The sequence below is a fragment of the Acanthaster planci genome, linkage group LG16, assembly GCF_054643075.1.
Source record: "Acanthaster planci isolate LZ-2023a linkage group LG16, COTS_SCS, whole genome shotgun sequence".
In the NCBI taxonomy this organism is placed as follows: domain Eukaryota; kingdom Metazoa; phylum Echinodermata; class Asteroidea; order Valvatida; family Acanthasteridae; genus Acanthaster; species Acanthaster planci.
In genome coordinates, this window is record NC_141792.1 from 8,352,468 (window position 1) to 8,376,030 (window position 23,563).

The following is a 23,563-nucleotide window of genomic DNA, read 5'->3' on the forward strand; positions in this document are numbered from 1 at the left end:
GTATTTGAGAGAGCAAGTTCTGAAAATCTACTCTATGAAGATCCAGGATATTCCAGTATAAAGTTGTACAACATTCATACATGTATAGTGAATAGGCAGGCTGTGATTTTTTTCCCCTTTTTAATGCAAAATCTGACGAAAATATTTCTACCAGATAATTTGCCCGTTATGAAAGGCGTTATGTTATGCATTTTGTCACACGTAAAAAAAACTAAGAAAGACTATCCAACGAAGCACATTCAGGAATGAAATGGTTATGGTATAAACAATCTTTTATTTTGAGAAATCACTGATTCATTAAAATAATACAAATCTATATTTTTTGTCTTTCTAGGGATTCTACAATATCTCCAAGTTTCGAGTTGGTATGGGGTGTAGGAAAAGAATTGGAATTTTGTTTTGAAATGATCGCGAATGTTATCTAAAAGAATCAAAGAAATGTAGTTCTGTTTCTATGGGCCCTGATCAAGAGAGGGCGCCATTTTCCCAGCAATGACAACTCCTTTGGTAGGATACTTCCAACTATTACAACATTATGGATTACTGTGAGATTGACATTTTGAAAACAGGTTTCAACCCGAATGGGGGGGGGCATTAAAAACCTATGTTACACAATAGGAGTCAACTTGTGACTCGCTGTGCCAAACTGAGTTTGATTATAGGTGACACGGATGGAAACCATATGGGTTAAACGTCTTTAATTTCAATTTGGTAAATCATTTCACTGCAATTCTAAGCATGTCATTTCCCAGATTACTCCAATTTCTTTGTACAGTACATTAAAATAAAAAAAAAAAGTAACGAAACAGAAAATCCCAAAGTGGATGAGTTATCTATCTATCCTTTTCTAAGCCATTTTTCCAATACTTGACATCGTCTCCATCTAACGCTTTGTCTATCAAATTAATCCCCGACTGCCGGCCTAAAACATTCAAATTAGCTCTTTTGCAAGTTACGTGATGTTCCTTTGGCACTACTTTACTTACTACTGAGCTATTAACTTCAAAGTCAGTAGTTAAAAAAACAAAGATCATAGATGGAAAAGCCTGAAACAGATATGAAGTTGAGTACTGGAAATGGTCTCAAACCTGATAGAAGGAATATGCAATGTGAGGTAATCTGACACATCACATTGGATACATGTACATGTAGGTCTTTTAACAGCTCTTCACCTCCTGAGTGTGGTAAACTAGAGGGAATACCTGTGTTCACTTGCAGTCTATACACAGCCTTGGCAAATAAACACCAGGAAATAAAAATCCTACGAAATATGCACAGCCACCTGAGGGTGCCTTTAAGCTTTTTGTATTTGTACAAGTAGTAACAATTAAAAACATTGCAACGAATTAATTCCTCAATTTGCAAAAAAAAAATTCAAAGCTAAAACCTTTACACTAGCCTTGATTACCCACGACATTTTTTAAAACATGCATTAGCCATTGAAAAATCCAGATGTACAAAATGGTGACAAAAAAGGTTTATAATATGAGCCAATATATGGTGCCCTCAGGCGGCTGTGCATAAAGCCATCATACCAGACCTTTCAGTTTCTTGTAGAGCTTCCTGGCCTCATCCCAGAACAGGAGGCTGAGGACCGTGTGAGGGGCAGTCCGAAACCAGGACGCTGACCAGCCTTTGTAGAAGCCAAAGAGCCCCTCCTTCTTGTAGATCTTGGCCAGGCAGTCGGCAAAGCCGCTGTAGTACACGCCCTTCCCGCCGGTGTCCAGGCCCTGGTTGTACAGCCGTGTACTGATGACGTCGAAGGGCGTCATGACGCACACTACTGCCACGCCGCTGGCCATGCTGGCGAAGAGCGGGACGGCGACACTTTGGGGGTGGAAGAACTGGGGACAAAGCACATACGAATGGGCTCAGTCACCATCAACAATTCACCAGTTTGCCAGTTTACCAATTTAGACATTTCAAACAGTCGAATATGAAAGTTCCAACATAGAATAACAAATTCTGGCATAAAACAGGCATTTTACACAGAAAGGTCTCTATCTTTAAAACTGAGCTTGCAATAACTCATGTGCCTGATTTGGACACACTACATTGCCCATGGAAAACAAAGAGTTTACACTGGCCTTAACTTTTTTGGGGTGTTACAGAGAACAAGTACTGTATTAATTACTTTGTAAACTCTTGTCACTTGCTCTCCAGCTCAAAAGCAACTGAGCAATGGCACCACTCAATTTCTGCTGGCCACTTACATTCGTTTTTAAAACCATTTCTTTAGAAGTTGAGAATGTCGAGAGCTGTGCAGCCGAGCCGAAGGACACCCGCACCATGGCAGCAGTGGCCCCCCTCCATAAGCCGGTAACTCCGCCCTCGCGGAAGATGTGCAGAACTGCAGCTGTGAAGCTGGTGTGCTGGTGTTGGTAACCCACAGCTATAACGCTGTGGGACTGCGCCTGCAGGTGTGTTTTTACCTGAGCGTTGAAAGGAAAACTCGCCACAATAAAATATCAAATTAACACGAGGTACAAAGAACACCTTAATCATCTTAAATGGTAGCTACAATCCATTTTTTTCAATACAAACCTTCAATATGCACCACTGTGTCTCGGTTAACCTCATTTTCAACTTTTGTTTCACTATATCAATGGGGTAGTTTACTGCCTTTTTGATTTTTATGCTATTTCCATATTCATGAGCATGAACTGTGATGTCATCTCAGGAAGAAAGCCTCAATGTTACGTTGGTTTTTACCCCAAAATCCTGCATTTTTGTAGATTTTTCCGGACTCAGTTTTCTCTTCTTTGTGGATGCATCATGGTTTACATGCATACATGTAGCAATCGGAAAGCGTCAATCCTCTCAGAAATATTTTCAGTTAGTAAATTCTGGGTTCCAAATTTGAACAGAAAAGCGAGGGTACTCTTATGTCTTCCCTAGATAACTTCACGGCAACAGCGCCCTCAGTTGTCTACATGTAGGAAAGGATGGATAATTTTAACCGTTTTAAAAAGTGCACTTTTCAATGCATTTAACAAAATAAGAATGTAAAAGAGTTTTCATGTACTGAAGAAAATTACACAGTTGAGTTAAAATGTGCCTGACAAAAATCCCTTACAGCTATGTACATGTGTACTTTCTCCAACTCTGTACTACAGTTGTACCAAAGTCTGCGGCAGGAATTGGACCAGCAATCTACAGCACTAGGTCCCTTTCAGTGAACCATCCAGCCTTGCATAGACCTTGATCAATCAGAACTGTTGATGTCTTTGCAATGCCTATGATCAATAATACATGTACATATGCAGGTTCCTTGTCAACATTCGGTGTAGGTCTGTCCATCAGTTAACTGAAACCAAACTTGGACGGTCAGTGTTTGCCTGTTCTAAATTTACAAGCCCCTAATTTGGGTTTTACAATAATCTCTAACACTGGTGAACTATATGTCATTTTCACATGTCCTCAGATTATTTATTTATTATATCTGTTCATCCAACAGCGCTCTTAATACCAACTACAGGATGAAGTGACAATGAAGAAGACAATAAACAAACGTTCAGTTTTTGAGGTGGAAGGAAAACCCCAGACAAATATTCCTGGGAAAACCCAAGGAATTAGGTTGGGACTGCAAATCCAATCAACATGCTGACCTAGGCGGGATTTGGAACCTGGGTCGCAGTGGTGGAAAGCGAGGAAAGAGCCACTACACCAACCTGACTCCCCTTATGGCCTAAGAATACAATAATTAGTGTCAGGTTTTAACTTATTCTGGTAAAAGACCGGCAGTTTTTAACCTTGGCTGGGAAGGGACTGTACCAGTAGATATTAACAATCCTAGATGAAACCCTATCATCCATTTGAAAGCCCCTGATTACATGTAATTCCCCCATTAAAAACACCACTAGGTGAACAAAAAAGCAGACCAAAAGGCAGAAAAATCACAGAAGATAACTGTCAATCAATTTTTAGCTTACATGTATAAAATGTACTGCTCTATTTTAAGACTTATTTCATGACACCCTACAGTATGTAAAAAGGCTACAGTGTGATCCGTCCTATGGAGTGTTCTATTATGAATGGTGTGCTCCACTACTAAATTGCTACATGTAACTCACTTCTCACTGCTGTACTACCTGTTTAGTTCGTTCTGAGAAAATTGAAAGAAATACATTCTTTCCTGGGACTTTTCTGTTCTTGTCTGCTTCTGGAGTCAAGATCTTTCCATTTCCGGTCCTTACCATATAGAAAGGACTGCTGATAAATGCCCCCGTGCAGCCTGCAAATGCCCCTGCCGCCACGCTCCGCAACACGCTGACTTCCCCCTTGGCATTCCTGGTCAGTCCCAGGTTGACCAGGCATTGGTAGCTGCCCAGCCGCACCCCGTTCATGAAGAGCTGGTACCAGAGGGCAGGCACCAGCCCCTTCTGCAGCGCCCGCAGCCCGTCCACCCGGCCGATGGTGTAGAAGGCGTGGAAGACGTGGCGGTAGTGCCGGTGGTAGGTGCCCCGGGCCTTTAGCTCCCCCTGCAGCTGCATGCGCGTCTTGACCACCTCCAGAGGGTTGCTGAAGAGGCAGGCCCCGCAGGCCGCCACGCCTCCGAGGAAGAACTCGGAGACATTGGCGCTAGACATGGTAGAGTTGCAGCAAGCCTGACATGTCTGAAATTAACCAGACCACAACTCAATTCTAAAAGCTTTCTTCCAACTTTCTGTATGCAGAGGGTTTCCCCCGATAGTCCTCAGTTGTATTTGTAAGGTTCAGTTAAAGTTAAAGTAAAAGTTTCTTGTCAGCCAATAAGTTTTTTATTCTTTTTCAATCACTTATGGCTTGAATTGATTTAACGACAGATTTTTTCTCCCTTTTTTTCAATTAAGAAGCTGGCAGTCTCTACAGCACTGGAGTTTATCCATATTAAAGTCTTTCCAATCCACATCATCTTGTCAACTCTTTTGTACATTCATCCCACATTTATTCTCTTACTGAGAATGCTTGAGAATTTTTGGGTTCAAGATATTTTTTTTGTATTATTATATTGTTTCCTTTTACCGTTTTCACAAAGAGATGTTTTGCTACTTAAAAACAAACTTTCACCAAATAATTAATACATTGACCGATTAATCTGGCTATAAAATAATAGCCAAGGGACTACGAAGAAGCAGACATTTTTTCCTTTAAAGATGGCACATTAATTTGCCCAGGGTGTATGGCAGATTTTCGCGACTCTTGCTTGTTGTGTCAAAACTGAGATTTTATGTATCAAGTTTAACATCAATTAGTGTTCAATCCAAGAGATCATACATGAATATTATCTTTATGCATACTATTTCAAACATGAGAAAAATTATAGCGAAACAGAGCTCAATATGCATGTTGACAGCCTTTAAAACTGAATTAATTCCAATATAAACTAAGTTACTCTCAAGAGAAAAGCAGTTCTTTAAGGAACTGAATACAGCAGGGAATTGATTAAAATTTACACCCACAAAGCCACAACAATGTGTACATAAAAATATGTGTGTACATGTAGCCTTTTGTAGGGCTGGCCAAAATAATACACGTACATGTTTCTTCATCCTAAAAAATAGCTTGTGGTGAAAAAAGAAAAAAACAAAACAAAACAAACAACAAGAACTAAGGGATCAAGGTTTTGAAACCAAACCTACATGTAACCGTGCTAACAGTTAAAGCTGCTTAACAGATTTTGTTGTAAGCAGATGATAAGCCCACACATGTACATGCAGAATTGCAACAACCAACTCATTAAGTCAGACAGAGAGCTAGAGAGGGAGGGGGGACAGGGGGAGATGTGACTGGGGAGTAACAGGCGGGGTGCTGTGCTGTGTAACTCACTGTGACAGATTGCGAGACTTAGAAATTCCCCGCCATCGAAACTGGTCAAACCAAGACGCAGAGCAAGTGGGGTCATTGGTCTTGACTCATGCTCAATATGATGAACACAAGAGGCATGAACGGAGCGATCGTCGCCAGATGGAAACGAGAGATTGGTGAGCAAAAATCTCATTTTCTTAAAAAATACTATGTCTCATGCTCTGGAACCTTGCTCATCCCTTTTTAAGAGCTACAATTTCACTCAGGTGTGCTGTCAGGGAAAATTTGATTTAATACTATTAAATGGGTGAATGATTCGCACAAGTAACAAGCTATTAATAACTACATGTAGCTTGTTACACCTGCGAATCATTCACCTATCAAGTTCGATTCCAAAAACCTGAAAACCCATAGGCCTTGTCCTGATACTGGTGATAGTGTTATGACACCATGTAGGCAGGCCTAAACTGTATTGGCTTGAAGTCACAAGGAGTAAGACGGAGTAGTGACTTTAATCATGACCGTCACCATGCCATCCTTATCGCTATGACACTAATACTGCAAGAGTGGTTTTGCACAAAAGTAGCAGTACAAAGGCATCATGGGAAGGAAAAGGGCCAAACATCGCCCTTTTCCCTTCCCATAATGCCTATAATAAAGAGGGATATGAAACTCTTTCCTGGGCCGTTTTCCAATACTCAGCTTTGTCTACGTCTCAGGCTTCGTTCAAAAAACCAATCCCCGACTGTGGGCCTAAAGCATTTAAATTACATTAGATTACTGTAATTTTTGGCTTTCTTGAATCTTGTTTGATGTTCTGTGGCACTATTAGACTGATTAGTGCGCTTACACTTTACAGCTTCAAAGTCAGCTAGTAAAAAACAGTTGAAGCCTCAGACGGAGCCGAAGTTGAGTATTGGAAAACGGCCCAAGCTTTGTCTGGACATAACGGTCTAACCACTAAAATGGCGTTTGATAAGTGTATTCTTTCGCTGAAGAAAAACCAAAAAAAGTCTTTCAAAACAGCAAACTCACCCCTGTTCAAGCCACAGTTCTCCTACCCCCAATCTCACGTGTCTTGATTTCGCAGGCAACCTGCTGATCCTACATAAAATTTATGTACATGTACACCGCCCTCAATTGTTCACCTAAATTGAGGAGGAGAGGCGGATCCGAGCATAACACATGAACCCGTTTATTGTATTGGGGGACTGTGAAGGTGGGGTTTTATTTCCAGTTACAAATGTTTTTCTCTTCTTTCGCATGACTATTGTTTACTTAAGTGATGTGTCCCATTATCTTACTAAATGTTTGCTGTTGGAATTAAATGAAAAATTTTCCCAACGCGGTCGTTTTCGGCCCGTCTTGACGTAGCCGGACGTATTTTTTTTTGGGGGGGGGGTTGAATTAAAATTAATCCGATACGGAACCCCACGAAGCAGAATGATAACAATGGAGCAGATCGTGACATGGCCTCAAGATCTTACTTTTGTTGCTTTTTTTTCTGTTGCATGACAGCAAAGATTCCGTCTGAGCTGCACCGATGTTTACTCAAGGAATCGTCCATAAATTGATGCAACTTTGGTGACTTTCAACACAGTTATTACTTAACAAAATCGAGTCTGTTTTCGACCGGACATAATTTCAATATCGAAGTGTTTTATTGCATAAAAAGAAGGAACATGATCAATGTGAAACGAAGCGACGGAACACATGCATTAAACCTACATCTATTTTGTTTTGAAATAAACACTGCATCTAAATCGAGAAGCAGCACCTATGAGCAGCGCCTATAGCGTACCATTATACGGATGGGAACAATTATTGATTCCTCCAAAATAGCCAAGTCAGCCCGAGTGCCAAGATTATTTTTGTTGAAAATCTTCACGTGAGAACGCACTAACGAGTTGCAAAGTATACAGTATTGTTTTTTTTTTTTTCATGAGCTTGGCTATTCTAATGAACCAAATGTAAAATTTGGAGACCAGGCTTACATGCATTTCCCTCAAACTCGGCTTTCCTCGTGCCATGAAAGACTTCAAAGTCCGCTATTTTTTTGTGTGTGTTGGGGGGGGTACTCTTACGTTCATAATAAATGTCATTGAACCTCTGCAAACATTTCTAAGGAAGGAAAACAAACAAATACAACTTAGAAAATTTAATTTCAAAGTTGAAACAAAGTCTTCTCAGGTTGGCAAAATAGTTTGTTTGTTTGTCTGTTTGGTTTGTTTTTTCTGAATTGCCTTTCACCTCTGCAGCCTGGGTTTGATACCGGCTTGGGCCTAAGGTGGATTGGGTTTTCAGTCCGTACAAACCTGATTCCGTGGGTTTTACCCATAAATTTTTTTCCCAGGGGGTTTCCTCCCACCTGTAAAACTGTAACTGCTCCTTATTGTCTCCTCTATAGAGATAGGTGGATGTGGGTCGTTTGGCAGTTGCTTGATGAAGCGCCCTTGTACGCCATCGACTAGACCACGTTTAATTACCTTCATTGTACAGCGCATTTGAACGTGACTGTATAAAAGTTGCCCTTTATAAATTAAGAACTTGTTATCATTAGTGAAATGTTTTCATATTGCGAATTATTAGGATATAGATATTTTTGGGGGTAGGCTCAATAAGGGACCCCCCAAATTGGAAGTTCTTTGTGTAACCTTTTATTGCCTATAAGCCCTCAAAATTTAGCCTCATCGTTCATATGGACAATAAAAGGTACAGGAAAAAGCTGTTCTTCCTATGATAAAAAAGTACGATGGCCCCTATTGGCCCGGGATTCGCCAGGATTATTGTTAATAGTGTAGCTGATGCACCCCACTTTCCATGTGCTAAAAAGTTAGACAGTAACTACTTTACCACATTTCTAGTACCAAAAGAAAAGAAAAAAAATCAGAACAAAACTAAACCAAGGTAAACAAAAAAAAAACAACAAAAGCAAAAGGCAGACAGACATTATTGGAAAAAATCATGCGAGTCGTCGAGTTAGTTTCGTTTAGCCGGAAGAGGTCTCCATCGATGCTGGGAAGTTTTAACGATCGACTAGGGATAGGTCCACACATGCTGTGATATGCTGGCCGCCAGTGACATCACTGACAGTCACTCGGTACCGGACCAGGTCAGCATTAGACACGCAGTCGGAGAAATCCAAGGTAAGAGGCAATGCCAAGTCTTGGGAGAAAATAGGAAACAGAGAAAAACTAGTAACCCTTTTCGATGATCAGAATAAATGAGTAATTAATATCAGTTCACTGGCTTCAGAAATCCATGCTCACTTTCTGCAGGGGAACTTGAGTAACTGGCACACGTATTTTTTTCAAATGTTAAACTTCAGAACAGATAACTCAGGTGAAATGTTAAAAAACTGCTTTGGGAACAAAATGTCAATCTCATGCTCAACGTAGTGACGGTTTTTATGAGCATGATATGTGCAATATACAGTGTTGCTGTAAGTTACGCACATCAAAAGTAGTTTCCAGAGGGCTCCTCACCTTGCTGAGATGCCGCATAGAGCACATTGAAATTCATATCCGTGACTTCGATTCGAAGTTCGGGGCTGGAGGCGTTGTTATACTTGACACTGATCACTGTGGGAAAAGGAGGAAACAACGGGAGTTGGTAGAGTGTTAGTGACCAGCCGCAGATCCAAGGAGGCCGGGGTGGATTGTGCCAGTCTTCCCCTGTAAAGTTAGACACACAGAGAGAGGGAGTGTACCCCGGGGGGAGGGGGTAGCTTGCAAATCAAGACAAATTATTTCCCGGGGTAACGTGGCCCCAAGCTAGTCCGAGTATTCTGGACCCCACAAATCGCCTTTTTAACATTTGGATGGTGGTGCGATGGTAGTCCAAACATAGGCTTTCCATCCCATCATTTCACCGAAAATAGCTCGTGCCCCGAATCAAAATCCTTCGAATTCAACTCGAATTCAACTCCAGAACCGTCCTTAAACTGCCTAATGCCTCCGGCTTTGGATTAAGCAAGAATCTCAGTCTCAGTGCAATAGTCTGAAGAAAGCTGTGTGCGTATATTTATACCTTAAGAAAAGCGACGCGGACAAAACAAGTACAATCCTTGTTTGACACGAAAAACCTCTCTACCTATTTTATTTTAACGGATAATGTTATTTTTTGTCGGCAAACCTTAATAAGTTTTCTTTATAAAGCGAAACACATGAGCAAAATATAATGAGTGCATGGGGGACAACAAACAAGTTTAATCAAGTACCAGGGAGCCGCGCATACGTGGGGCTGGGGACGTCATTCCCGGGGGACAATATTCTAATAGAGACCACTGTCTCCGTTATGCAAGGCGGACAAAATAGCCTGGGACAAAGCGTTCCGGTATAGACACAATATCCCAGACAAGCCGGGCGTTTTAATGCAGGGGCATGGCTGGGGTGAGCAACCTGTTAGGAAACTTTCAATCAGCACTCCATGGGTGTCTATCACCACCCACTGCATTTAAAAAGTGTAAAACATGTTTCACAACACAACATCATAACAATGATACTCACGTCTGGTTCCGTTGAGGACTTCGTACGAGCAGATGCTTCCATAGCACCACCGATAACGCTCATCCAGGTCATTCAAATTTCCTTCACACTCTGTCAACCAAAATTAAATTACAGGCATGTAATTCATCGGTGCATCACTTCACGAAATGTTGCAGCATCATGAGTCAACAATGCCATCAAAACGACCCCCCCAATGTGAGAAAAGTGACGTTAGAGGTTTGCTGAACTGCAAAGACTCACCTGTTTGTATCGGCGCTATGTCCTCCAGCTCATGAATTAAACGTTTAAACAGCTCCGTTTCCAACACTCCCTGATCCTGGAAGAAGCAGAACCGTTATTTAATATTTGAGCAAACCACTAAAATCACAGAGTTCGCAGCTACTCCAATCGGAAGAGGTCACTTGCTCGCTCAAAAATAATTGTTGGTTACATTTAGACAGCTAGCACGCCTGTGGGATTAGATTTCAGCTTCACCTATGTAACAGTTTAATCTTTTTTGTAATGGTGTTCTGTTTGACGTTAGGTGAGGGATTCCAATGGTCGGGGAGGAAATAAAAGTATCGCTGTACAGTTCTACTTGGAATGTTGGACCTCGTCTTTCCCATCAAATTGAAACAACATCAAAGTGGAAAAAAGTAATAGTGATAATAGGCCTAACCTTATACGGAAGAGCAGATACGACCTGAATCAGGATCAGGCACAGACCCAGCGATATCATCAAGAAACGAGACATCTTCAAGTTTCTTCAGGGTTGCCTGAGCTTGTCTTACTGAATAAATTTTCCCTACCGACGGACAGCGTGAACGTCTCTCAGTACACCGTTGCAAATACTACGAGTCCTTTCTCGTATTACGGTATGCATTATGAACAGAACAGTGGCCTTTCGGCAGTTTGTTGTCACGGTGCAATGTTGCGTGACATTGGCCTATGCAAATTGTCAAGTATCACTTCTGGCAGGGACACTCACCAGCTCTCAAAAGCTCGTTTTTGTGTGTGTGTGATGCATGTTCTTTATATTAAAATGAGAGAGTTCACTTTTTGAAAGCCAAAGTAAATAGCTGGCATTTGTTTGACAGTTTTTTGTTTGTGTGTAGGTGCAGGGTGCAGGAGTTCGTGCAGTCTGTAAAGGCATTGTTGAGTTACGAGCCTCAAGGGCATGCAGTTTAGAAACAGCCGAGTTGTGCTGCTTACTCAAGTTGAAGCTGTCATTGGGATGATAGGCTGTTGTTCAGTCTGGACGAAAATGACGCCACAGTCATTTGGATTTCGATATTCTGCTGTGAATAGCCTTGATCAAGGCGTTGGGCGATGATTTTGACAACCCCACCAGGTTTGCTTTTAAACACGTACGGTACATTGCACTCGGGCCGTTATGTTTGGCGAGTGACAGCGAAGCCATTGCGCCACTCTCAGCTTGCTCAGCACAACTCATTACGCTAACGAAGGGCGCACCCGGCCCTAGTGAGAAATGGATGATATCCGGTTAGTGAGGGACTTCATCACATAGAAGGGTGCAGTGTCCCAATTCAAGGAAAATTCTCCGCCAGGCCGAGGCGCAGAAAAAGTACCCCCAGAGATTGTTTCGAAAAGAGGGGTCTGTTTGGGCCAGGAAATGGTGGAATTGTGTCAGTATGGCCCAGAATCATCTCTGTAGATTCAGGGGCACCCATCTGGGGGCAAAGCAGACAAAAATGGGATTGAAAATTAGTCAGAAGAGCCCCAGGAAGGTGAGGGATGTCATTTGAAAAATGGCCGCTGGGAGGGCTTGGCAACATTCACTTTTTGGGGGGTGAGTTTGTTTTGGGCGGATAATTAAAAAATTCATTGGTTAACCTACTAAAAATTGAAAATCAAATGAAATCTGAAGGACCAAACAACACATTGATTTTTGTTTGAGAGGCCTCAGGGACTTCAGTTGCCTGCCATGGGGCTCCAAACTTGGTTGATTTTACACTATTTTCAATGGAGCTTGAATTAGTTCAGTGCACCCATAGGTGGCCGTACGTGGACGCGCCACACTCCCAAGCTCCCATTGGACAATCGCTGAAGTTGCGCGTCAACTTCCGGTTCCATGGTTCCACGTTAACGGCGATCAATGCATGTAACTCTATGTGCAGTGCATATGCTGTGGGCATGGGTGAAGCTGAATGGTCACAGTGTGTGACGTAACAGTTATCACGATACGGACAGCTGACGCACGTACATGTACGTCGTGGGGTTATAGGTCCAGTCCACTAATTCAAGCCCCATTGAAAACAGTGTAAAATCAGCACCGTTCAGGGCCCAATAGCATGCACGCCAACATCCCTGGGATTTCTGAAACACAAATGAAATTCTTGTCTGGTCACTTATCTTTCAATTTCTTTTCAATTTTTTGTGGGTTAACCAATTACATTTTTAATTATTCCCACAAAACAAAATCACCCCCAAAAGTAATTTTTCTGAAGTCTAATTGCAGCCATTTTTCAAGTGGTAACCCTCAACTTTCTCGGGCACCTAGGACCATTTTTCAACCGTAGTTTTTAGCCTTTCTGCTCTCATATGAAAGCTCAAAGACCCGGGGAGTTCATCCTGGCAATGATTTACATAATCTCATCATTTTGGGGGCCAAACAATCTCCTTTTTCAAAAGATACTGTGTGTATGAGGGGGGGGGGTACTTTTAATGCTAATGAGCTGGTCAAAAATTCTCTCTTGAATTAGCGGTCTGCACCCTTATGTGCTTGTACCCGCCCACGTGTCGGTGGTTCGGTTTGTACGTCGGTGTACAAGGATCCGTTGTGGTTCGCCATTGTACCGAGCTAGGGTGGCAGCTCGTTTACCGTGGTTTGCGTGCGTACGCCCTGGATCTTTGCCTGGGTTTAATGGCCGGGTAAACCGCCTTGGACAAGGCTACTGTGAATATTTAATGTCAAGTTCATTCTGATTTCAACTTAAGTTGTGGTCGTCAGTGCCCCCAAACTGGTAGTTCCGCGCCTCCTTTTATTTGCCAACTCGTTCGTATGCTTTTCAAACGACACAGACAAAATAGCAAACTCAGTGCCTTTAAATGTTTCATCACGTTCGACTCTGTCATTAATACATCTGGTATTGAATTCCATATCTGCCGTCGCCCGTCGTCTCTTGCTTGTTCGATCTGTCCGCTATGCTTGACACTCATTTAGCCTAGAAGATAATTGATTCTCCAGTTGCGCCGTACTCCACTTGGAAGAAGCAATATCCTTTCCTTTTTTTAAAGAATGACATCGGTAAAGAAACGTGTATGGGAAATAATAACCACATTCCTAAATAAATAGATAAATTAACAAAATAGACTTATATTACGGTAGATTGTATTTCTAAGTTGATAACTTAGTTACTCCAGACGTAGCTTTACTTGTGAACGGCCGATGCACGACGGGCGACGAATGACGCATGACGGGTGACGCACGACGGACGACTGGAGACGGACGACGCACGACGAACGACAGCACATGCAATTCCGTACCTCTTTAGTGTTAGAATATCAAAAGGCGCCAATTGCATGTTTGATTATAAATCTTCTGTTTACTTTAAAATAAAATGAAACAAACTGAACTGATTGACTTCTTTGGAAGACTCATTTCGGCTGAAAAATCAGCCAGAGGCTACTGAAGTGTCCACAATGCCATGAATGGTCCACAAATTATGAAGATATTTTCAACCGTGCCATAAACAATAATGCAAATGGCTCAGACTAAACCATGACATGCAGCGTCTCATGTTTCCGTCGAGACACCAATTAATAATACAGGTTCGCTTCGGGTGTCAGAGATTGTACTCTGTGGGTTTGCTTCAGGATAATTATCATTTGCAGATTATCATTTGTTGAGGTTGAGAGTGGAACAAAAGAGGGCGTGTGGTCTTTTGGTACTCACCACAGATAGACTGCCGGGTCCTATTAAAAACTACAAGGGTTTTTCGTGATCTATGGACAAATTCACCCCTCGGTATAGGGACTTTACGCAAAGTTGAAGAATTCCTGCCATAAAATTCTATGAAACCATTTTTTTATTGTAAAAAACCCTCAATTTACTTTATCTGGCACATAGGAATTCAAAACAATGCAGTCGCAAGAGTTGAAAAGAAGAGATTGCGGTACCGAAGAGCAAAAGGTGAACGTATTTGGAAGGACATGTAAACAAATACAGGCAGTTATAAGTACATTGCGCGTGATGTGCTGCGCGGAAATACTCCGTTACATGCAACTCTACGTACTTCAGGCTGGAAGCTGGGCTGAGGAGGCCCGCTGCTGAACGCGATGAGCCAGAGCAGCCTGACTTTGGAAGTATGTGAATGTGGACTAAATTAAATGTTGGTTGTTTTCTGCATGGGCTTGAACATAAAAGGAACCAAATTTCAGTGGACTCTAAATGCCGTGCAACACCGACAAAGTACAGATTAGGTCACGTAGTCTTTGCTTTAATGACCAATCATTTAAGATGATGAAAGTGATTTTACGTGCATTAACCTCCAGCCATTGAAATAAAGTAAATCAGCATTAAAGTTAAAGGTTTGACACGCAAATTTTGACCTAAATGGACTTACAAAAGATGGACAAATTAAACTAGACTATTATATTTATTTACTATTATAAAGGAAGGTTTAAAAAGCAGATGTAATTTAAAGTTCATAAAAATCATTAAAAATTGTCTCAATTTCATAAGAGCAAAAACAATATCTAAACAACACTTGAAATGCAACAGGATGTTCATTTCCCCATTCTATGCTGAAATCGGATAACGACATCACAAAATGAAGCGACCTTTAGGTAAGCTGTATAGCCTCTCTGCAGTTTCCTGACCTTTGCCATTAAATTACATTACCAAGAAAAAAATATGTATATCAAGTACACAATTTGACGCCGTAACATTCAAAGCAACCTGAACTTTGGATTCACCAGTGATAAATTTTATACAGGGAGAATGACAAATTGTAGCTTTGTAACAAAAGTGGACTGATAACAGTAGTTTGTTTACATTTCAGTGTGGGGCTTTTTCATAAACATCAAATATAAAGACAACAAACCATTTTCAGGTTGGCCTTTTGGATAGAAGTGGAAGCTGTAAGGTACTGAAAACCTAAACAACTTCGTATTAAAGTAGGAGTTGTACACTCTAACGTTTCGTGTCTGTAAATGACATGTTTTGCAGCCTTTATCAGATCGAGCTAACAGGTCCTCTAGCTGCCGCCTTTCAAAAACGACTTACATGTACCACTAAACGAAGCCAATGATATAAAATCTGCTGGAGATTTTAACTACTGATATTTATGATGACTTTGTACCGTCGTCCAAACCTCCAACACCAAGCCGGGCAAGTTGGCGCGGCACGGGAGTTGATAACTCCTTTTAACAGAGAAATATAATCCTCGTATCCTTACTTTTGCTTTTTTCAACTCTGTGAAATGCAACATTTGCCATTTTGTTTTACGCTGTTGATGCTTTCTCTGATTAATCGGCATTATTAAAAATTCATTGAAATTGTTAAAAAACAGCCAAAATACAGGCAATTTATAAGCAGTTGTTTTAACTGAATAAAAATCAATAAAAGTGTCGTCAAATTTGAAGTCAGTATCCCCTGACATCTTATTCAAGTGAAAGAAGGGCCGAGCAAATACAGCTACACATCGTAACCACTACAATGCCACCGGTAAAAATGGGGGTGGCTCCGCCCTTCTGACAGGGATTCACGTAGTCCTCGCAGTGTTTCTTGTCCCCAAGACAGGCGGCGTAGCGCACCACGTGCGCCATGTAGTTCTGCTCATGGACACCGTGGAAGAGGTGCGACATTGGCCCGTTGGCGTAGATAGCTACGTCCTCTCCACCGTGAGTCTCGCGACCCAGGGGGACAATGGCCGGTTGAATGAACCGCGGAGTTTCTGTGGAAAAGTAGGTTCGCGTGATTTTCAATTTTAATAAAGCTTCTGCTGTACATATAGGGTAATGCAATTTACAGAGTAGTGCTAGAGAGCTGTCTCGAAAGTACTGACACCCCACCACTGTAATATGTAGCAAAGTACGACACTTCAAAGCCTGCCAGTAACGAATTTTGATTGGTAGCTGGTAGATAACAGGTACATTAGCCTCGACATAAGCACAATAAACAAGAGTTTTCTCCATAGGGAAACTGTGTCAAATGAACCAAAACATATTATTTGTGTTAATGAGGTAGATCCTGAGATAGCAGAAATAAGTGAATACTTCGGACTACAACAGAAGCTAAGGCTCTTAGATTGACATCAACGACTTGCAGGTAGTTTAATCTTATAATTACCTGTGTCTGTGCCAGTGAGGTTGCGTCTTGAACCCGTAAGATTGTAGCTGATTTGCTCGGCAGTACCTCCCGGTCCATTGGCGTAGCTGATCGTGGTGAATGGGAGATCGTCATCACCGACTCCCAAGTCGTACAAACCTGAAACCGCGAAATCCAAGTTTATAATAACATTCTACAAATACATGTACATGTATTTGTTTTGATCGATAATGAGAGAGTTCACTTGATAAAAGCAGGTTGTGCCAAATATACATATTAAGCTGTTTCTAGTGACTTAATTTCAGAGGTAGACTTACACAGAACGCACACTTAAGATTGTGAATGGAAACCAACTCACATGGCACAGGGTTGAAGTCGCACTTGGAAAGTGACGGAAGATGCGGCTGCATTCTGATCGCGTTTAATCTAAATCAGTTATTTTCCACATAGACTATAAACCACTACATACTACCAATAACCCACATACACTCAATGCATGTAAAACTTTCTGGACGGCACTCACGGCAAGATGTGTTTTGGGGGTATAGGCCTATGACCTGTAACTAACGAGAACACGTGCTTGGGGTTTAGGGTCGGGGAACTAGACTTGTACAGTGTCAAATGTGATTACGATTTACAGTGCCTTTTTAAAGTCTTACTCTCACCCCAATACAGTGGTCACCTCATTGGACAAAGTGTTTTGTTTTATTTTCAGGGAAACAGACAGTACACAGCATTGGGGGTATGAACTATATGAAGACCTAGTTGAGGCCCAGGGCGACTGTGCGAGCCCTCTGTGTCACCATCCTTCGTAAAGTGTTTAATAAATGTCACCTCACCTAAAATAGGGTTGCCCCGGCTCGGGTAGCCGCCAATGGTCATCACGTGACTATGATCAGCTGTGACAATCACCAGCGTGTCTTCCTCATTGGTCATTTCCATTGCCTTGGCAACTGCAGCTTCAAAGGCTACTGTCTCTTCGAATGCGTAGCCTGCGAAGCCGTTATGGTGAGCTTGGTCTATACGACCGCCTTCAGACGATCGCATAAAAATGAAACGATACGGAAATACATTTATTCCCTTTTTCTGAAAACGTTCACAATATGAATAAACCTGAGTGTCTTTTCCAATGCGGTGGTTACTTCAGCAGTAGTGGAACTAGGGTTAAGTGTATAAGAGTAAGGTTTCTTACTTACTCTGAAGCAATAAATGAACATTATTTCTTTTTCACCAAAGTCCCAGAGGTGACTTGCCCGCTACTCCCTAATACGGACGTCACTGGATCGCATACGACTTGTCTTACCCTCAACCATTAAGAAAAAACCGTCTTTGTCTTTCTGTAGGATCCGGATGGCCTTTTCTGTCATCTCAGCGATAGACGGTTCGTCTTTCCGTTCAGCTTCGTACTGCATGTGACTGGGCTCAAACAGACCTGCAGCGAATCAGTAGGTGGGATAATCATAAAGTTTTAAAATGAATTTCCTTGGGTAGGCTCAACTACCTCCACGAGTTGACTCAGGTTTTACCTCGCCCCACAACACACGGCGGCATCGCCTGGTTTACGGTTGTCCCGTGTAGGCTTACCGAACCTACCCACTGACGTGACTGAGGCACAGGAATCCCTTCATTGGAACCCAACTCTCCACCTACATACAATTGACTCGTAAAACGCATTTGCAAATATCAAAACATAGACAGAAATTGCATGAATTTTAAGAAGCAGTTAGCGCAACGTACAGCTTAACATTGGCCTAACACAGTGACTCTCTATGATGCAAACATCTGTCACAAAGGATATCTTTGCCATATTTTGTTACGATCTTAAAATTTCTAAATCATTAATGAATGGTATTACCCGAAATAAATTTTCTCTGAAGCAAGAAAAAAAGATTTTCATTAATGAATGGTATTACCCAAAATAAATTTTCTCTGAAGCAAGAAAAAAGGATCACAAAGATAAAAAAACAAAGAAACTGTGGCATTCATCTCTAAAGTATATTGAACACTCAAAGTTTCGATAGAGCCTTTAAAAAATAAAAATGGTCAGAAATTGATGCTGCTAGGATATGTATCTTTTAATACTAACCTCTTTACCTTATTTCACCACTGTACATCAGCATAATCCAACCACTTTGTTTCTTTGTTCTATTCTTCAACATGGTATCGTTTAAAAGTACTGCATCAAAGGAAATTCAGGATTTTGAGTAATTTTCATTCATTAACAGTTGAAAGAGTACCGGATTGTAACAGTACAATGTCATCTCTTGTTCTCAAACAGGGTCTATACTGTTTTAATTTCCTTTATATTTTCTTTGTAATGGGAGGCAAAATAGGAAAGACAAACATACCAAGAAGAAACTCTGTCTTCTCAGGTTCCACTTTTTTAAACTCTTCCAGGTTCCACACGAAGAGACTCGTTTGCGTGTCTTTAGCGGCTTGCCATTCTTCTATTAATAAAGGTTACAGACGGGTAGATGAAAATCAAACTCCAAGACTGAGGTCAAAATTAACTATATATTAGCAAATTTCCTTATGGTGGGGTTCTCTTTGTCTCACATCCCCTTAAATAAAATATCTATAACGTGAGAAAAAGACGCAAAATGCAGAGATGCGTAAAATGGAAAATAAGAACGGTGTAACTACCTATAAGTCTGTTGGGTATAACTTGTAGGAATCGATTGCTTTTTCGGTCTGTTTGTGTTTTTTTTGGTCCAAAGATTACCTATTAGATTCCTTCCGTCTGTCCTTTCACCTTTCAGTTGTGGATATTCGTAGTCACTGAAGTTGTTAGGAGTCATCTTTCGTCGACCTCCACCCATGATAACCTGGAAACAAATAGTGACTATTAACGATAGATAACAGTGCCGTTAAATGGACGCTCCGTTATGGCAAAAATCTGCATTGTCATTAAAAAGATACAATTGGAGGCCCTCTTTCCAAACAAGCGAGCAATAGACAAGATCGGCAGGAACGCGCAGTTTCGAATAAATTTGAGTTAAAATTACAAGAACCGCTAGGAAGTGAATCAACAATGGAGGTTATGCGTAGCTGCGTCCCCATGGTTTCTCAAGAGGTTTGTGTTTATTTTAATTTAGTTACATGGAATGTACAAGCTCTCTGAGGACGCGTTAACGCATGACTTATATCCCAAGTATGGTTCTTTTTAGATGGAACACCATCACCATGTAAGTTTTGAAAAATCCAGGTCAAAAACTCGCACGCCTTCTCACTATCGTATTGCCTAGAGACCGTGGACAAAGCCACAAGGCAGGGTCACGACTAATCTCTACGTAAGCCTTAATTCTATCTTTGAATCAAGATTACCTTGGTGTTATTCCCCAACGTGACAAGTTGATGGGCGATATCGGTGCATCCCAACGCAGCCTCCTTCTCCGGTATGTAGGCGTTGCTCTCCCAGCCACGGTGCGGCGAGTGCGCGTACAAACAGGCAGGAGTGGCGTGAGTCACGCGAGCTGTGGTCACAAACCCTGTTGCCTTGCCTGGAAAAAACAATTTTTGTCAACGTGAAATTAATGTTCGTTAGTGTGCATCATGTGAATCAAATGACTTAACGAAAAACCATAAAATACTCATAAATGGCAACCAAAAATGAGAAAACGAACCTTAAAAAATCATCCAATGCTAACTGCAGCGTTTGAAATTGTCAGTGGAGATGCCTGTCTAAAATTGACTTTGAAATTCAGTGTGGAAAACTAAATAGATATCAATATTACACGTTACCTTCTTTTTCGGCATCCATCATAACCGAATCTACTGCAGCGTTCAGGCTGGACCGGCAGTCGCCCACTACGGCCGAATCGTCCACTCCTATCATATCCTCCTTGGTCTTGACGCCGCAAAAATACGCTGTGGCCGTGCCGGCCGAGTCCGGTACTTGCCGGTTAGTGTTGTAGGTCTGCCAGTAAGAAGGGAGGGATTTATTCGAGCAAAGTGATCAACATCGAGTTAGTCATTTTTGATGTCGTCGCCAAACTACCAGTTTAAATGCCTTGTGGAGATTGGTGTAGTATGAGCCTCTGCCTGACTGTCCTTATTCTTCATGCCCTTAGCACCAATGCTGTGTTACAGAGGAGGAGATTCCTGGAAGGGGGAGGCATATATCGACCCACTTTTGGTCCGGTGAAATAAATTAGCCGGATGTTGAGAAGTTGTTCGGAACTTTCAACAAACAAACAAACCTGCTACTGTTAGCGCTGAAAAAAACAAACAAAAAACGGGAAAACAAAGAAAAAATACGCTGGTTTGATGTACGGTCCAGGGGTGTGAGATGAGCACTTGCAGAACGAACAGCGCCCTCAATGTCATATGTTGTCAACACCCCTGTCAGCATTTCAAAATTGAATTATTATACCTGCTGCCCAACTATGTAACCATAAGGTAAATTTTATTCAATTAAAAAAGTTCACTTCAACACGTTCTTGGTCAGGCTAAACCATAACAATACCTTTCCGAACAGGATCATTTCGGTGTAAAAGCTTCGTTCTTTTAAACAGCTGTGGGTATTGGTATCGGCTGCCGCGGCCGGGCATTTCTATTTGTCAGTCATCCTTGTGCCCCATTCCTCCTGTGCCCAGCACAAATTTGCGGCACTGTTTCTTAGTCCACCTAAGGCCCCAAGAAGCAATGCAGATTCAAGCCCTGTCATGCGAACTGACAGCACTCTATGTAAGTTTACAGAAGAATTTTTAACGGTTTACTTTTTTTCATAAACTATTACCGAAGAAGCTTGTTTGAAAATTTCCAGTAATCTAAAATCAGACTAAACGAAACCTTGAATATCGCATCTTCTGATTGTGAGCTAGCGTAAGAGTAAATCATGGCACACAGTTACTCCCCTTCTAATCCACACAGAGCTGCAAACTTCAACCGTTTAAGTTAATTACCACAATATGTCGGCGCCCAAACACCTTGTGATATAAAATGCAATATTTTGTAGAAATGTGACACTCGTTGGAGACAGAAAACGCATGCTGTTAGTCCGCGAAAACATTGTGTCAATTAGTTGACAGTGTGGGTGTACACTACCTGTTTGCAACCGTTTCACCTTAATAGTCTGACTATCCGTTACGAGAGAATCATTCACGTTAAAGTGCAACAAACCCAAAATCATTTCCGTGTAAACGCTCACAAGGTGACATGTTCAAAGATATAAACGTTAGGTGCATGGTGTTCTAGCAAAATCTTGACCTTCCGCATCGAAACGACTACAGGGCAAACTACCGATGCCGTATGTTGCGGGCTCTATGCATGGGTACAATTTGTAGTAGGTACTAGCTGTACAGTGTGTGGGAGGTACTAATAGCCTTTGTTAACGATAAAATCCACGGTCGAAACTCCAAATTCATGCAGATTTCAATGCAGGTCTTAGAACCACGTCTTTTCAAATACATATCCACTCCACTAGGGACGCAAAGACGTCTCTAGGTTTTGAATTCCGCCGAGGGAATGGTAGCATGATATTTCGAAGTCAAAGGTCAGTAACTACATTTTAATATGCTTATTGGGTTACACGCCCAGTCATGCCTTGTAACAGTTTTGTTGACATTAACCTGCAAATTGACTTCCTTAGTCATTCAAGAACAAATTATAGACTTCCAGACCTTCGAGAGGGCGACGCTGGGGAATTTCTCCCACGCCAACACCGTCTCCTCCCCGGTCATGCCCTCCTGCTGCCCTTTGAAGATCCGGGCCCCCGTCACGGTGGAGACACCCATGCCGTCTCCCACGAAGAACACGATGTTCTTGGCCACGTTGCGGTTCAGGCTGGCTTCCCTGCTCAGGGCTTTCTGCAGTGTGTCCTGGGCCTGGTTGTTCCAGAATTCCGCACCTGAAGACCAGCACAGCCAACATTCAATTCCCAGACCAAGCAGCCTTGGCAGCAACATACAGAGGTTGGCTAAAGCACGCCCCAACGTGGCTGCAGATTTGTACCGTTTGATCGCCGTTCATGGAATTGGCAAAACTGTTAGTTATCATTTGCACTATAAAAACCATGAAGGGAGGAGTCACAGCCTACCTCTTCTATGCAACGTTTCCTAAGAGACCTAAAGGAAGACCTCCAAAATGTCAAAAGTTTCTTTTTCACGGACCATTCAGTTATACAGAGTGGAGTGATGAACACAAGGTAGCCTATTCCACCTGTGAGAGCATGAAACAGACTTTGCGGATTTCAGGGTCGAATGTACCACCACTCAACAAAGGGAGTTTCCCTTGGACTCTTGGTTGGAGGCTGAAAGAGGTCAACCCTCCCTTCTCGTCCCCCAATTCAAAGGCAGTGAGAGGCAGTGGGTGAGACAGTGTGTCCCCTTGGCCCTTTTTTCAGTGGTGGCACAAAAATGTTTTGGCGGCAATCTTCAGTGAGGTCCGTTTTGAACACAAGACAAAGGCTGTCTTGATTTTGGCATCCACAGGGGCATTTCTTCCTGTCCTGTATTTTTGTCTAAACCCTAACAAACACCATATATTCATTCTTGAAAATTAAAATTGGAATTCCAGAAAGGGGAAAGTGTCATCTTTCAAGCTATTTAGAACAACCACAGAAAAAGTGAACATGCTTTGTAGAAAGGATACAACACTTTGAACAAAAATCGTGTACTTACTTTGCGCCCGCATACAGTCGGTTAATCCGAGACAAATTATTACCACGAGCCATGTCAGACTGGACAGTTGCATCTTGGAATCGATTTCGGTCAGACAAAGGAGCAAGTTTCATAAAATGTCGACAAGAAGTTTGTGAAAAATCAGCAGTCCCAGTTGAACTAGTACTGAACTGATGATACATAGGTGCGACTAATCTTTGTGTGCATGCGCAAACCTCTCCATTGTTACAAATGTTGTCTCCTTTGTTATCGTTGACTATGGCTCTTATCTGTATTTTTAGTTGAACATTCACCATCCAAGTCAACACTGAAGTCTTTTACGAAGAATCCGCGAATGGCACGATCAATATGCAAGCTCAAAGGGTCGTTCAAGCTCA

The 23,563-nt window shown here is 41.8% G+C and overlaps 3 protein-coding genes across 3 annotated transcripts; all 3 read right to left on the reverse strand.

Annotated features, from left to right (window-relative positions):
* Positions 1-254: 254 nt before the first annotated feature.
* Positions 255-6,956, reverse strand: LOC110986566 (solute carrier family 25 member 35-like). The gene is made up of 4 exons (XM_022248530.2): positions 6,823-6,956; positions 4,197-4,616; positions 2,214-2,432; positions 255-1,844 (listed from the first exon to the last, which is right to left on the reverse strand). Exons 2-4 carry the CDS (start codon positions 4,587-4,589, stop codon positions 1,530-1,532), a joined length of 927 nt encoding a protein of 308 aa, XP_022104222.1. The 5' UTR covers positions 4,590-4,616; positions 6,823-6,956; the 3' UTR covers positions 255-1,529.
* A 470-nt stretch (positions 6,957-7,426) lies between these two features.
* On the reverse strand, positions 7,427-11,157 carry LOC110986577 (uncharacterized). The gene is made up of 5 exons (XM_022248545.2): positions 10,954-11,157; positions 10,536-10,611; positions 10,296-10,385; positions 9,273-9,368; positions 7,427-8,952 (listed from the first exon to the last, which is right to left on the reverse strand). The coding sequence occupies exons 1-5, from the start codon at positions 11,026-11,028 to the stop codon at positions 8,813-8,815; spliced, it is 477 nt and encodes a 158-aa protein (XP_022104237.1). The 5' UTR covers positions 11,029-11,157; the 3' UTR covers positions 7,427-8,812.
* A 3,717-nt stretch (positions 11,158-14,874) lies between these two features.
* On the reverse strand, positions 14,875-23,426 carry LOC110986570 (alkaline phosphatase-like). Its single transcript, XM_022248535.2, has 10 exons — positions 23,187-23,426; positions 22,188-22,414; positions 20,308-20,482; positions 19,891-20,066; positions 19,289-19,391; positions 18,915-19,013; positions 17,870-17,998; positions 17,406-17,597; positions 16,588-16,725; positions 14,875-16,192 (listed from the first exon to the last, which is right to left on the reverse strand). The coding sequence occupies exons 1-10, from the start codon at positions 23,257-23,259 to the stop codon at positions 15,900-15,902; spliced, it is 1,605 nt and encodes a 534-aa protein (XP_022104227.2). The 5' UTR covers positions 23,260-23,426; the 3' UTR covers positions 14,875-15,899.
* Between the last annotated feature and the right edge of the window lie 137 nt (positions 23,427-23,563).

Coding starts and splice junctions, on each gene's coding strand:
- LOC110986566 (XM_022248530.2), bottom strand. CDS start 4,589: ATGTCTAGCGCCAATGTCTCCGAGTTCTTCCTCGGAGGCGTGGCGGCC. Junction 2,433..4,196: donor TCAGCAGTCCTTTCTATATG/GTAAGGACCGGA, acceptor TTCAACGCTCAG/GTAAAAACACACCTGCAGGC. Junction 1,845..2,213: donor AAATGGTTTTAAAAACGAAT/GTAAGTGGCCAG, acceptor CTTTGTCCCCAG/TTCTTCCACCCCCAAAGTGT.
- LOC110986577 (XM_022248545.2), bottom strand. CDS start 11,028: ATGTCTCGTTTCTTGATGATATCGCTGGGTCTGTGCCTGATCCTGATT. Junction 10,612..10,953: donor TATCTGCTCTTCCGTATAAG/GTTAGGCCTATT, acceptor TGCTTCTTCCAG/GATCAGGGAGTGTTGGAAAC. Junction 9,369..10,295: donor AGTCCTCAACGGAACCAGAC/GTGAGTATCATT, acceptor CTTTTCCCACAG/TGATCAGTGTCAAGTATAAC.
- LOC110986570 (XM_022248535.2), bottom strand. CDS start 23,259: ATGCAACTGTCCAGTCTGACATGGCTCGTGGTAATAATTTGTCTCGGA. Junction 20,483..22,187: donor CCAGCGTCGCCCTCTCGAAG/GTCTGGAAGTCT, acceptor TCTTACTGGCAG/ACCTACAACACTAACCGGCA. Junction 17,598..17,869: donor TTTTTTCTTAATGGTTGAGG/GTAAGACAAGTC, acceptor GATCGTCTGAAG/GCGGTCGTATAGACCAAGCT.